General features: G+C 52.7%; 1 protein-coding gene across 4 annotated transcripts in view; it reads left to right on the top strand.

Annotated features, from left to right (window-relative positions):
- The window catches only part of RIMS3 (regulating synaptic membrane exocytosis 3), a 37,852-nt gene extending 23,877 nt beyond the window's left edge, over nt 1–13,975 (top strand). For 3 of the 4 annotated variants that reach the window (XM_074334492.1, XM_074334490.1, XM_074334491.1), the window contains 5 exons: nt 1,596–1,758; nt 4,036–4,148; nt 6,104–6,205; nt 6,574–6,713; nt 8,190–13,975. In XM_074334492.1, the coding sequence (XP_074190593.1) occupies nt 1,596–1,758; nt 4,036–4,148; nt 6,104–6,205; nt 6,574–6,713; nt 8,190–8,402 (731 nt within the window). In that variant the 3' untranslated portion in view covers nt 8,403–13,975. The remainder of the gene's footprint in view (nt 1–1,595; nt 1,759–4,035; nt 4,149–6,103; nt 6,206–6,573; nt 6,714–8,189) is intronic. The other variant, XM_019737112.2, reaches the window with a different exon arrangement.
- Nucleotides 13,976–14,433: the final 458 nt, after the last annotated feature.

Below are 14,433 nucleotides of genomic sequence, written 5' to 3'. Positions count from 1 at the left end.
CTGGTGACTGTTGTATGAACACACACATGACCTTGTATGTGAGAGCACTATCTTCATACGCATAAATATGGTTGGCAGCACTCCTGTGTGTCTTCTCATGCCTGTCCATGTGAAAGACATATGTATGAGCTAATGTGACTATGTGTAAGACAGAGAGACAGACAGACATATTGATGGTCTCATTGATTCCCGGATAACTAGCTATTCCAATATCCTGGACGCTGGGATGGTTTCAAAGAAAAGATTCCTCCTCCCCACTTAGCACTCCCAGCTGGCCAGCCCATCCACCAGGGATGCTAACCCTCTTAGCCTTCCCTCTCCCAGCGGGACTTCCTGAAAGATAAATAGGACAAAGCAGGAAGAATGAAGCCCCTCTTTTCCTGGGCTAAGATCTTAAACATCCCTTCCCTGACCCACCATTAGAGTTGGGTGGGAGAAAAGTTTGTCAGGGTAATCAGCTCCCCTCTCCCTACTGCTTTGGGTGGGGGGACTGCACTGCCTGCCCCACCTTCAGCCTCTTCCCACCCCTGTAGGCAACTTCACTCTTAATTTGCCTGGGTCTCTAACCAGCGATAGCAAATGGCTCCTTTGGTACAGTCCCTATCTGAGCACCACTTCTCTCCCCATTAAGCTCCTCAGGCAGCCAAGCTTCAGCAGGGGAAGTCCCTGTAACCCCTCAACCCCTCTTCAGCTCCTCCTGCACCCGCCTCAGGAGGAGAGTGTGTCTAGAGGGACCAGGCTGCAATGCTGAGGAGGTTGCCATGGAAACCCAGGCAGGATGGTGCAGCTGCTAGGAGAGGCAAAGTGCCCCATGTTTCCCGCAAGGCTGAGGAGAGGGGCTGCGGTCGGGGGAGAGAGGCCCTCTGAACAGGAAGCTCAGTGAGTCAGGGATGAGCTCTCCGCACAGCTTCTAGGGTTCTTACTCAGACCTGTCTCTCAAAACCAAAGTCAATTCAGGGCAGCCTAGCTGTCCCTCTCTCAGTCTTGCTTCCCTCATGACCTCTCCATGTCCAAATCCACCTTGAGAATGCATGTTAGTTTGAGAGTGGCCAGGCTTCACATGGGGTTTTTATAGGGCCTGTGAAGGCTTCAGAGAGGTGCTTTGTGAGGTCTGATTGTGATAGGGTACACGAAGGAAAGCAAATCTGGAATCCCACAGATGGAAAACTTTCCAGAAAAGAGAGGCCGGAACACAGCCTTTTGGGGCAAGGGCTGAAGTGGAGTGGGAAGACGGCAGTCAGGGTAGCCTGGCCAGGACGAGGGTGAGGGCCAAAGACTGCAGGGAGGGGTCTCTCTACCTGGTGACTCCACCCCCGCACCTCTCCCACCCTCACACCCCGTCAGGCCCCCCGCCCCACCCCACTATCCCGATGCTGCCTCCAGCCATCGTTCCAGTCTGCTTTTCTGTGTCACCGCCCTGAACAGAGCCAGGGGTCAGGCTGCAGACCGGCTCTAGAGGTCATCTCAGCAATGCCCCCTGCCTCCAGTCACAGCCCTGCCCATCATGCCCCTCCCCAGAGGCCACTTGGGGCAGAATTCTCAAGCCACATCGGTGATCTGACCTTGTTCCCTTTCTGTGCTTCGGGGGGTCACAGAAGGGACCACCAAGAAGCTGCGCAGCAACATCCGGCGGAGCACGGAGACCGGCATCGCGGTGGAGATGCGCAGTCGGGTCACGCGCCAGGGCAGCCGGGAGTCCACCGACGGGAGCACCAACAGCAACAGCTCCGACGGGACGTGCGTGCAGCCCAGCCCACGGTGGTCCCCACCCTCCTCCTCTGTCCTCTAGTCCCTGAGCCAGGGGCAGGGCAGGAAAACCTCCAATTGGGTTGTTGGCCCAGATGTCTGGGTTTCCCTGTGTCCCTGCTTCCCTGCGTCCTCTCCCCGGACAGCCGGGGGCTGGGCCCCAGTCTTGCTATTGCTTCCACTGCTGCTTCTTATCCAGATGCCGCGGGACAGTTCATCCCTCCTCTGTGTTTCGTGCCTCCCACCTCCCAGCACCTGCATACTGCCCCACTCCCGAGGGGTGGGCTCAAAAGGGAAATGCGGTTCTGAAACCCTTTCAATCTAACCATTGTTATGCCTCAGATAAAGGGAGTTCTCACAGGTAACCTTGCTTGGAGCTTAGGGAAGGAGATTGGACTAGATCCGTTTTTCAAACTGTGGGTGGTGACTCAGGCAGGAAATGAAATCAACTTAGTGGGGGGGAAACCAGCATTAGCAAAAGAAATAGAAATTCAAATGTATGTGTGTCCTTATCAAGTAAGGATGAATTACCTTGTGAACTTTTGTTTCCGGGTTTTTAATGTATGGATGCATGTAGGTCTATGACATTAACTGTGTTTCTTAAATTTGCATCTGGGTTGAGTCAAAAATTGGAAAGTCACTGTGCTAGATATTCCCTTGGATCTCTTCTAAATTATGAAACTATGGTTATATGACTAAGATTTTATGATTTGGCTTCATTAAGGTACAATGATTTCAGGATTCCCTAGCTCGGTTATTTAAGATTCTCTGATCATGTATGTCGCTAGTATGCCTATGTCCATGAGTGTAAGTAGCCACTAGTATTTATTGTGTCTTACCATACACAGGGAGTTGCTGGGCGCTTCAGATCAGTATGTCTTACTCTGGGATCTACCCAGCCGCTATCAGGCCAACTATCATTTAACACTCACAACAGTCCTGAGGGATGCTGGTACTCCCCGAGAAACAGACACAGGAGCAGGGTGAGGTACCTGACCCAAGGCCACAGCTATTAAGTGGTGGTGGACTCAGGATTTGAATTAAGACCATCTGACTTTATAACCTTCGTTCACAATCTCTACACTATCAAGCTCCTGAAATTCTGTGACCTCCAGAATTTCTTTCTTTAACCTTCTCAGATCCCACTGTCCTAAGAATGCGATATTAGGCTATAGGTGACTGAAGCCCCTTCCCGGGAGTGGGGAAGAGACACACAGGCCCTCTCCAACAGCATATGCTATCTGTCTGCCCCCTGCCTGTCACTGGCAAAGGGGGACTCAAGGCCAAGCTGTCCAACAGGATTCGTTCTGGGACAACTTTTGGTCTTTAGCCAGGAGCCTGAGCTGTTCCAGGAGCTCTTAGGACTTTCCTTGGTCCATTGTAGCCCCTGAGTAGAGCAGGGCCAGCCCTCTCTCATCTGTCCTTTCTCTGCTGGCCACACCCAGCACACCTGGGCTTGAGGACATGAACAAGTACCACTTTTCCCCTGATGATAACAATGGCAACAATAACTACCATTTATTGTTTTCTGTTTATCTGGAGCTTTTCATGCACCATCTGCCCTACTTCTCACCATAACCCTACATGAGTTGGGCATCATTCTGTTTTGCAGGCACATCTCTAACCTCTTGAAGCCTCTGCTTTCTCATCTGTAAAATTGGATAATAGTTCCTGCTATACAGAGTGGTTGTAAGGATTAGTTTATACGATGCATGTCAAGCATTTAGTGCACTGTTGGCATCTGGCCAACTTTCAATCACTGTCAGTTGTTCTTGTTACTATTTCCAAGCCCCCCCACGACCATGGACCACCTAAGATCACTCATCATTAATCTCAACCCATTTATAATTGTGTTATTTTGGTTTCAGTTGGTGTTTTGGACACCACCTCAGGTTAGTGACTTGATTTCAAACTTAGGGTCAACTAAACTCAGTTTTTGGAACTTGCTCTAGGCGTTGACATTTCTGGCCTGTGTCTCTGGTTCTTGGCATTTACATGCCCTGGTAAGGACACAGGGGTCCAGCAAGCGGTCACCTTAGGAATTCTGCAGCTTGAGGATTAAATACCATCATTATGTTAGGTGGATTAGTCTCTCTTCTCAAGTGACATCAAAGTATTTTTCTTTAATGTGCAGAGATGAACAGTTCTGTCTGTCCCCAGCCAAAGTAGTACTCTCACTATGTAGGGGGAAACTGAGGCACAGAGGGGCGTGCCCAGTGCCCCAGAGGCGGAGCCACTGCATTCCCACCAGCCAGATTCCCTCATGTGCCCCTCTGCCTACTTCCCCAGGTTCATCTTCCCCACTACCCGGCTCGGGGCCGAAAGCCAGTTCAGCGATTTCCTGGATGGGCTGGGACCAGCCCAGATTGTGGGGCGACAGACGCTGGCCACCCCACCAATGGGTGAGTCTTCTTGAAGGCAGGGTGAGTCGGGTGATGGCGGCCATGCAGCGGAAGAGGTGAGCTCAGTGGGGGCCCTATGTGACTGAAGCAGCAGAAAGGAGCCCTTACTCGGTTTCTGTGCCAGTGAGGAATGAGCACAGCACTCATGAGTGCCACCTTCCTCAGAGAGCAAGGCCACCCAGCAGCAGCTTTTCCAGCACATTCCCTCCCTTACTTCTCCACACACTCACACTGTCCCACCACCGACTGTGTGCCCAACAGTGCAAAGTGCTGGATGTAAAATGGTGAATGAGAATCATCACGGCCTTAACTCTTACGGAGTCTGTTCTATCACCAGTTCTCTGTTTGGCCTTTCGCACGTCCCTTTTTTGAGCCAATTTCCTCATCAGTAAAATGGAAATAATACCTGCCTTAGTTCTGCCATCCAACAACCATTTATTGAGTTTTTCTGATGCTTTGCATGAAGTATTTCATTTACTCCTTAGGAATTGTGTCTTATTTTCTTCTAATCATGCCTTTTAGTAATTCCTCATCCCTCTTCCCTGCAGCTAGGAAGTACTTCCTGAAATCTGTACTCGGTCCTCCGAGCTGCCATTCTGGCTCCCTCCTCTCTCTCCTTAGATAGTGGCTGTGTTGGCTTCAAGCAGCATCTCCCAGCCCCAGCTTCCCCAGAGATGCCTCCTAGCCTCCATCCCCCTGCCCATCAGTCCACTTGAGCAGCGAGTGCGTGTCTGACCCAGACATCCGCAGACCTCACAGCAAATGAGGAAGCTGAGTGCAGACAGAGTCCTGCCGTGAGCCATGCAGTGGGGCTGGGATTTCATTCCAGGCCAGGACTATTCCGACTGCACTACCCTTGTCTTCCTCAAATGTGCTCACACAGGAGCCTCTGTCTGTTGGAAGAAGGTCCCATGGGGATCCTCAGGGAGTGAGTGTCAGCTCTTCTCTGGCACTTGGGTTGGATTTTGCTAATTCCCATCCCTTGCTTGTTAAGGGCCTGGGGAGTCTGCTTTTCCCAGCCCTAGGCCCAGCCAAGGGCTGGGAGGCAGTGAGGAGTCAGCCACGTCCATAAGGCAAATGCGCCATCACAGCCTAGAACTGTGCACGTGGTGCCCTCTGGTGTCCCAAACTGGGAAGGACAGGTTTGCGTTATCCCATCTTGGGGATGTTAGTGAGACTAGGAGGAGATTAATTCCTGAGACATCCCCTTGCCCCTTCCCCTGGGAATGTTAGGCATAGCTGGAGGGAGGGGATGAATTCCGAAATGTCTCCTGAAAATAATAAATCCCCATCTTGCCAAGTATGGAAATACAAAGAAATCAGTTAACTGATAAAGACTCCACACACAGAACTTGCCCCAGCTGGATAACCTGTTTTGTGGGAGCACAGTGAGCTGTTCTCAATTCTCCGCTGCCTGGAAATCTGCCAGCCTTCCCTCTGTCCCCTGGCAAGGGTACAAGCAGGCCCTCGTTCCCTCCGGTCCCGGGCAGGCTCATCTCTCAGCATCTCTTCAAACTGATACTCTTTAAATATTTGTTTGACATTTGTTTAGGGGAGTGGCCAAGGGTTGCTGTATAGAAAGTGAATAAGAGCCACCGAGCCCACAGCCTCCGTCTTGGTGACACAGAAAGCTCTGTGCTTAAACTTATGTATTCTGCTCTGTAAAACAGAAGCCCCTCAGTTAACCAGACTAAGATGGGAGTTTGGCAGCCATTTGTTGTTCCCCGTGCATATCCCTTGAGGGTCATGCCCCTACCCCTCCTCAAGAGACTTAGCAAAGCATTTCCCAGCCTCTTTAAAGTGGTCTCCCAAGGGCAGTGCTTACACATGCAGTTTTCTCCATCTTTGCCCTTTCCAGTGCTGTGGCGTCCTCTGTAATCTGGCGTCCCGCACAGTGCCTGGCTGGCCTGCCGCTGGTCTGCCTCTGCCTAAACTATCCTTCTTCTCCCTTGCAGGGGATGTACACATTGCCATCATGGACCGGAGTGGCCAGCTGGAGGTGGAAGTGATTGAGGCTCGGGGCCTGACCCCCAAACCTGGCTCCAAATCCCTCCCAGGTGAGGCCGAATAGCTGAGAGAGGGATTTTGGAAATGGGGTCCTTCCAGTGAAGGGTATGCAGCTGAGCTCTGGGTCTAGCAAGTCCTCAGCTCCCCATTGGCCTAAATCAGTGTTCTCAACACTGGAGGCACACAGCTTGCCCAGAAAGCCAGTGAACGGGGGTGGGGTAGGGGAAGATGGCGGAGTCAGTGTTTGAGTCTTCTCTTCCACCTGCTGTCCACTGTCCGCTCGTCCTGCTCACCCTGCTCACCTCCAGCGTCACCTGGAGGTTGGGGCTGGGGTAGGTCATAGCAGTCTCTGCTGTACCCCACCCATCACGTAGTCTCTCCTGAACCCCTCCCCCTCATGCTTTCTCCTATCCCTCAGCCACATATGTCAAGGTTTACCTGCTCGAAAATGGGACCTGCTTGGCCAAGAAGAAGACAAAGGTGGCCAAGAAGACCTGTGACCCCCTGTACCAGCAGGCTCTGCTCTTTGATGAGGGGCCCCAGGGCAAGGAGCTGCAGGTGAGTGTGAGGGTAACTTGCAAAGACTGCAAGTCATAATTTAAAATTTGTTTCACTTATGATTTCTTGTGTTCCAGGCACTCACAGGTGCATCAATGCACATTGTCTATTTACTTTCACAACCTGTGAGGTGTTTTTGCCCCCCCGTTGAGTCATAAGGAGACCAAGGTTCGGTGGGGAGGGGCGGTAACTCCTTGCCCCCAGGTGGTACCACTGGTAGGAAGAAGCAGGATTTGTTTGACCTCCGCTTTCTCCTTCCACCTGGTGCTGGTGTTTACTGTACAGCGGCTCCACCCTGCTCTGTGACAGGTGCTTTCTAATCGTGACCTAGCTTTATCCTTGAGATGGTCGTGTGAAGCAGGTATGATTCTCCCCATTTGACAAACGAGGTGGCAGCCTCAGAAAGATGAAGTGACTTGTTTGAGGTTTCAGCTAGAGATTTGCAGAGCCCAGTTGAGCCCAGGTCAGGGGGACTCTCACCCCAACGACGTGAGGGTGACAGCGCCCTTCACCGCAGCCCTGGGTGGGAGGGATCATCACGCCCATTTCATAGCTAAAGCGCCTGAGGCACACAAGTTACAGAGCACCGCGGCGGTCAGTCTCTGGGTTCAGTCCTGGGGTCAGGCTCTAGCTCGACCACTTACTAGCTGTACTATGCTGTGAAGGTTAAACGAGAGATGCATGTCGAGGGCCTCACAGTGCGTGGCACAGACAGGTACTCACTACGTCTTAACGGTGGTAGGGCAGGCTGTTGGCCTTGCCTGAGGACACGTGGGTGGCAGAGGAGAGGCTGGAGCCAGGGGCTGTCTGGGCTGCTCCTCTGGGCTGAGGTGGTTCCATAGCAAGGGCCCCTGGAGTTGCAAACAGTAAGAACTGAGGAACTCTACAGTTCTGTGGGGGAAAGGGTGGTCTTGGATATAGATATGAATTCCATTTGAGAAAAGGATTCATCGATAAAACACAAGTTTGAAAATCCCTGAGCTAGTCTAGTCCCCTCTCCAACTTTGACGGGTGGGAACACTGAGGTCCAGTGAGGGCAAGGGGCTCGTGGAAGAGCAGGAGCTGTGACCCGGTCCTGGATGCTCAGTGTGCTCCTTCCTGGGGATGGCTGTCATCTGGGATACTGGGAGGCTCTGGCAGTCAGACCCAGGTTCCAATGCAGCTCTGCCACCAATTACTGTGTGTCTTTGGGTTAGTTAATTAGCCCCTCTGAGTGGCAGTTTTCTCTTTGTGGAAATAATAATACACAGCACCTCTACCTAGATGGTTGCAACAGTTGAGATGATGTATATAAAGTCCATAGGATGGAGCCTGGCACTTCCTAAGTGCTCAGTAAGTTGTTGCCCGAAATCAGTCTAAATTCCTGCTGTCTCTGTCCCATCTGTGCCCTGGCGAAACCGTAGGTTACGGGGCCCACCGCCCAGCCCTGGAGTCAGGGAGGTGGCTCAGCTCCTCTGCCTTCCTCCCCACTGGCAGGTAATCGTCTGGGGAGACTACGGCCGCATGGATCACAAGTGCTTCATGGGCATGGCCCAGATCATGCTGGACGAGCTGGACCTGAGTGCCGCCATCACCGGCTGGTATAAACTCTTCCCCACGTCCTCCGTGGCAGACTCTACGCTCGGATCCCTCACCAGGCGCCTGTCCCAGTCCTCCCTGGAGAGTGCCACCAGCCCCTCATGCTCCTAAGGACCTCAGGAAGAGGCCGGGAAGGGGGTGCCTGCTGGCCTCCCACCTCCTCCCCTGTACATAGTCAGGTCTTTCTGGCCCCCTCACCCTGCTGCATGCCTGTTGGCTACTGGGCCCATCCCAGCTGGCAGTGGAGACTGTAGTGTGTGTGCGTGTGTGTATGTGTGTCTGTGTGTGACCATGTTCTATCTGTTCATATGTCTGGTTATAGTCCATCTTGGTGACTACGTGGGCTGAAATCCATGTCTCTCTGTGTCTTGTTGGAAAGAAACCCAAAGGACTATTGTGTGGATATGACTCCCCCTCAGTCAGGGGACTGAAGAGCGGGATGTGGCCATTGGTCCATCCTGCCTGTTCCCGTGCCAGGAGAAGAGCCCACGTGTCTCCACCTGTGCCTCCTCTTGGTGGTCCCTGCTTAGTTTCTGTTCTGTTCTTTGTTCTACCTTTGCCTCTCCTAGCGCTGCTGCTGTTTTCAAGGAATGTAGCGTCCACTGCAGCTGGCCACACTGAGGCCCCTCTGGGAACCCTGACACCCCTCCTCCTACCCAAGCGTTCTGGCAGCTTTTCCCACTGAATGCATCTGCGACATGTAACACGCTCGTCTAGTACCCTGGCTAGGGCCCCGGGGAACAAAGATGCCTGGGGAGCTGAGGGCTTGGAGATGGCTTCCTCCCTTGGGCTGGAGCCACCTCCTTCCTATCAGCGAAACATGAGGCGGTCTTAGTTCCCAGGGTTGTTGGCCAGATCCCTTAGAGGGAATTGCCAGTTCCTCCGTTAGCATTGCTCTTCGCCTTCTGTCTCCCTCCAAGCCACCTCCCCTCCAACATGCCAAAGGAGCCCTCCCAGTGGACCCCAGGTGGTGTGGACTGGAGGGTCTTGACATCCAGGAAGCTGGCCTCAGAGGGGATGTAATCTGCCAAAGCAGGCCGTCCCTGGAGGCACCTGTGTCCTTGCGGGTCCTAAGGCTGGGCCTGTTCCCTGCTGGGCTCGTCCTGGCGGTCCTGGCCTGTGAGGAGGTACTGAGGGTATGACTTTGCTGGAATAAGGGGAGCAGGGCTAACTTGCTCTGAGCCACTGCTGAGAATCCTGCCTGAGCTTTGGGGATCAGTTGCATGACGTTGATCATTTGGGACTCTATTTTTTTCTTCTTTCCAGGCCAGGGTCCCTGTCTGGGAGCTCAGACACACATGGGCTCCAGCCTCCTAGCTCCCTGGACTCTAGACTGTCACAGTCACCAGCTCTGGACAAGCAATACTTACCCCTCTAGATCCCCCTGCCTCGCTGCGCTCCACGGCTACCCTCTGGAGTGGCCTGGCCTGCTTTAGGCACCAAAGCTGCCTCTGCTTTCTTTCCACCCGTCTGGTTGGAGCTTCCCAAACCCACTCAGACTGACTTGATCTGACAGCTGGGCCTCGTGGGTGGAGACCAGCGCCTGACTGGATCTCATGTCCACTAGGAATCCTGAAGTCTGGCTCAGGAATGCTCAGATTTGTCCCTCTCCCTCCTCAGGTCCAGGGTGAATGGTGAGAGGTTGCCCAGGAGACAGACGCAGCAGCCCTCGGGTCCATGTCTGGTGCAGAGGAAAGAGGTGGCCGGAGGGTCACGGTATGGGCCCAGCTCTCTCTGCCTCTTCCCCAGACATGGCTGTAATGACTCTGACCGTATATGCCAGGGCTGATCACAGATGAATGTGTCATACGGGCAGTAAAGAAACAAACACAATGAGCTGCTGGGCTCCTGTCTCCTGCTGGAGCCTCTGTTCTTGTGTCACAGACGAGAACCGTTGGGCGCATGGAGGAGGGGAGGAGGTGGCTGGATCCTGTTTTCTTTCTGCAGAAATTCTCCCCCGTTGTCGGGACTGGGTAATGCATGCATTTCTCATGTTTCTAAAATGAGGTAAAGGGCTGTGTACTATTTGATCCCAGGGTGGGAAGAGGGCGGAAACTTGCTCACATAAGGGTGTTTTTATATCTGGTCTGTGATATGTTCACCTCTAGAGACACCCTCAGGATGGTGTGAAAATACACCTTGGGGTGATGGGATTATTCGTGACAGTGTAGACATTTGCTGATGTAGCGCTGAGTGATGAGCCCCAGACCAGGCAGTCACCCCGGGAAAGGAGGGATATCATTGAGCGATATCACCCTCATTCTTCCAGGGGCCCTGAAAGACCATGAGAGAAGGCGGGAGCTGCCAGCGGAGAGGCTGCCTCTGGGTAACTGGAGGGGCTGGTGTCCTTTGCCTCTGTGGGAAGGCTGCTTAGCACAGGGGAAGTTACAGCCAGAGGTGGGGCCTGACATATTGGTAACTTGGACTAATCTGCCTGCAATCCCCAGCTGCCAAAACTGCCCAGGGCTGGGGCCACTCCACGATTCCACCTCTCTAATGGGAAGTAATTCCCATCCCCAAGTTGACCTTGGGAATTATTCTTTTTAACCCTTTGCACCAAATAAGCAATTAATCCCCACCTGGATTTTTCCCACATGGGGGTGAAGTCGTGTGAGGCTGATGTTGTGTGATGGTGACTGCTGGATTTAAAGGTCTGTTTCTCAGCATCCTGAATGTGGGGGCTTGTCTGAGAAGCCACTCTGGAGCTAGCCTGGCCCAGGAGAGGAGGGAGTTCAAGTGTGACTCATGGCCTTCCCTGGGCTGGGGAGCATCTGTCCGTTGAAGAGAGGATGGTGGGGAACGAAGCAACATAATCCCCCCGAGTTCTCCCTAACCTGGGACTAACTCACTACCAGGTACCTGGCTGCAAATGCCCCCTAACCCCAGGAGAAACCAAGAGCTGCTTGCAGGCTGGTGCTCTCTGACATTCCATCTTCTGTGTTCAGGCAGGATTCATGAAAGTGGTGGCAAAGACAGAAATGGCCCTGCAGCGATGCTGGGCTGTGGGCAGGAACCCTGACGAGTGATTCAGAGCATCTGTCTTCACACTTCTGCTCTGTTCAGTCTGTCCCACTTCCTTCATAGACTCCTTCCCTACAGGGAAGGCTGTGATTGGGTCTGTGGTGTGAAATCAGGCTCCACTCCGTGGGTCTTGGTTTGACGAGAGCGATGAGATCCTTCAGGGATCACAAGCATCTCCAAAACTACCCCCGTCTAGTCTCTGCCGCCGCTCAGCTTTCCTAGGAGAGGAGCACTTCGGTGGCTCGCGGTATGCAGGCACGGCCAGGAGAGGGCGCCCGGGCAGGAGGTCCCAGGCACGGCCAGGAGAGGGCGCCCGGGCAGCGCATCGCTCCTGGGATCACTGCCGGTTAGACACGGAGATCAAGCCAGTTCTCCCAGGGGCGGGACACCCACGCGGGCAAGCATGCCTGAGCTCTTCTTTACTGCCAGCCTTGCGGAGAGCAGAATCCACCCCCCACCCCCGCCTTTAAAGACAATAGAACCCTCCAAGGGTACTTCTTTGGAGACAAAATGTAGCACAATCTTAGACTGCGTTCCAGGAGCCCTGACACGCATCCAGGGTGCCTGCTCCGCGCCCTCTGCCCAGGAGACCTTTGTTCCTCCCCCTGGGGCTCCAGAGTTCCTAATACCTCCGATCCCCATCTTCCTTGGCCCAGAAAGCAGCAGGGCTTCAGTAAGGCTGCTCTTCTGTTTCTCTGATTGCTTCCTGCACTGTGCAAACTGCAAGACATTTCTGCCTTTGCTTGATGTAATGAATTGTCCTCCACCTGGGTGGAGAGAGATGGCCCATCCTTCAGGGCCAGGGGGTTGTCCGGCAGCCTGTCTTCAGTGGCTGCAAGGAGATGGAGAAGAGGCCCACTGGCCGGTCGACCCCTACCTTTATCTTCCTCTCCTCAGCGTTTTCTTCTCCAATATCCTAACATGTAAAGAGGGTCTTTAAAATGCTGCTTCCTGTAAGGGATTATCTTTCCCTAGATGATCAGGGAGGACATGGGAATGTGGACACGTCCCCTGCCTCCTCCCTCAGGTCTGCTTTCACTCAGGTCAGAAGAGATTGGGGCAAAACAAAACAATCATGACTGAAGAGCAGGGGAGACCCACCTGATCAGGTGAGGCCTGATGGGGGCTGGACTGGCCTAGTTTGGCTGGGAAAGGGTTATTTTGAGAGTGCCTGAGCATCTCAGAGCAATGTCAGTGATGCCAAAGAGAGCAACTTGGCCTCCTTGGGCACCAACTCTGTTGGCCTGCCTGATGGTGGGACCTTGTTCTCTGACAAAGGGCTTAATCTTTCCATGTAGCAAAGCAACTCCCCCTTCCCCCAACCCTGAGCTCGGGCTTTTGTGGGCCCAGCATGGCTGTGCCTGTGAGGGAAACCACACCAGAGAGGGAAACTCGTATTCTCTCAAGGGCCTAGACTGGCTGGGAGCAAGTGCTCGTTGAAAAGCATGAGTGCTTTGGCAAAAACCTTCCAGTGCCCTGGCTGGAAACTTGGCCAGAAAGGACAGGGGCCTTGGGCCCCCCAAGGAGTTCATGCCAATGCCCGGAAGAGTTCCTGGGACTGGGTTCCAAAGATCTTGGCTAAGAGAAATGAGCCCTGGGAACTCCAGAAGCAACCACATCCACCCCATTGGTCAGGGGCCTACAGAGCATCAAAGGCTGTTACATAAAATTTGCCAGGAACTGTGACCACAGGCAAGACTCCTCACTTTTCTGGGCCTCAGATTTCTCATCTGCAAAATCAGAGTATTTGCCAGTTGTTCCACGGTTCCCTCCAGGTTTTAAAGTCTGATCTGGAGTTGATGAGGGTTGCAAGCCTGGTGCACGTGACACCTGGTTCCATGAGCTGGTTTCTTCCAGCCCCAGGTGCCCACGCTGGGTACAGGTCCTCATCCGTCCACACCCAGATGCTGCTTCTGACGAGAACTCGGGGAATCCTAACAGACTGCTTCCACCTCTTCGTGGTTTGTTCTCGCTCTTTTATTCTTGTATAATGATAAAAGAAAAAATAAGGGGTGTCTACAATGGACAATTTTCAAGGTGCTGATGTGATGTCACAACCTCAGCTGCATCCTGTGTAGGTCAGTATCCCCACCAGCCGATGAGGCTGGGTCGGTCCTCATTTCTGCTTCTAGAATGAATCCGTGGGAGAGTTGAACATCTGAGAATTTTAAAGGAAATGCTCTCTGATAGGAAGAGAGAGGAAATTTATTTCCCTGCAAAGTATTTTCCATAAACCACTCCTCTCTCCAGAATATCCTTCACCAGATGACATCTCAGCAGGCAAAGCGGCTGCTTCCTTAGGAAAAAGTTGGCCTGATGGTTCTCTCTACTCCTTTAGAATGTAAATTCATGGGAGGCAGGAACCACTTTTTTTAGAATTTCCAAATGCATCCTGCAAAGAAATAGTGGATAGGGACTGACAAGCACACTGTTTAGATAAGAAGCAATTAGCCTTTTATATCTGTGTTCTATACATTTTCTATGTGCAGCATCTTTCCAACCTAGTTGTGGCTCCCGGGTGGCAGGTGGACGGCTGGGAAGGACTTGCCAGCTGCTCCATACAATGTTCTTGCCAATTTCCTTGAGGAGGAAATTCTTCACATGGCTTCTGCATGTACAGTATTTGGGCAGCAAAACGTGATTAAAGTTAGTTTGAAAATCGTTTCATGTGTTACTTTCTGAAGATGGTTCTTAATTCTAGGAGAGAGAGAAAACAGGGTTCCATGTGGCTAAAACAAAGGGGAGGAGGACGCCTTGGCTGAGAGGCAAAACAGAGCAGTACGTCTTAGAAAAAGGCCTGAAAAAAATAGGACCTGGGCCTCTGACTCTTGTTCGGGAACTCTGTTACCACAATGATAGGCCATAGAATCTGACTGGTCCAGGCAACTTCCAGGCTCTGACTCCTTGGGTCCCTGCTTATAGACCCTCAAAGCTCCTGTTCCCACAGACTCCACAGAGATGCCCAGAGCCACATAGAGGGAAAGGAAAGATGGAGCAAAAGCCACTGTTCCTTTCTGTCCGAGCTCTTGGGTCTAGCAGCTCTGCTCCGTATGGCTGGGGCAGTCTTGCTTATTTGAGCCACACCTGATACAAGCAGGAAACATAGCAGTTGACCTCCAGT

This window comes from Rhinolophus sinicus, linkage group LG06 (genome assembly GCF_036562045.2).
Source record: "Rhinolophus sinicus isolate RSC01 linkage group LG06, ASM3656204v1, whole genome shotgun sequence".
NCBI lineage: Eukaryota > Metazoa > Chordata > Mammalia > Chiroptera > Rhinolophidae > Rhinolophus > Rhinolophus sinicus.
The sequence above is the reverse complement of the archived record's forward strand: the minus strand, read 5'-3'. Positions and strand labels throughout refer to the sequence as shown.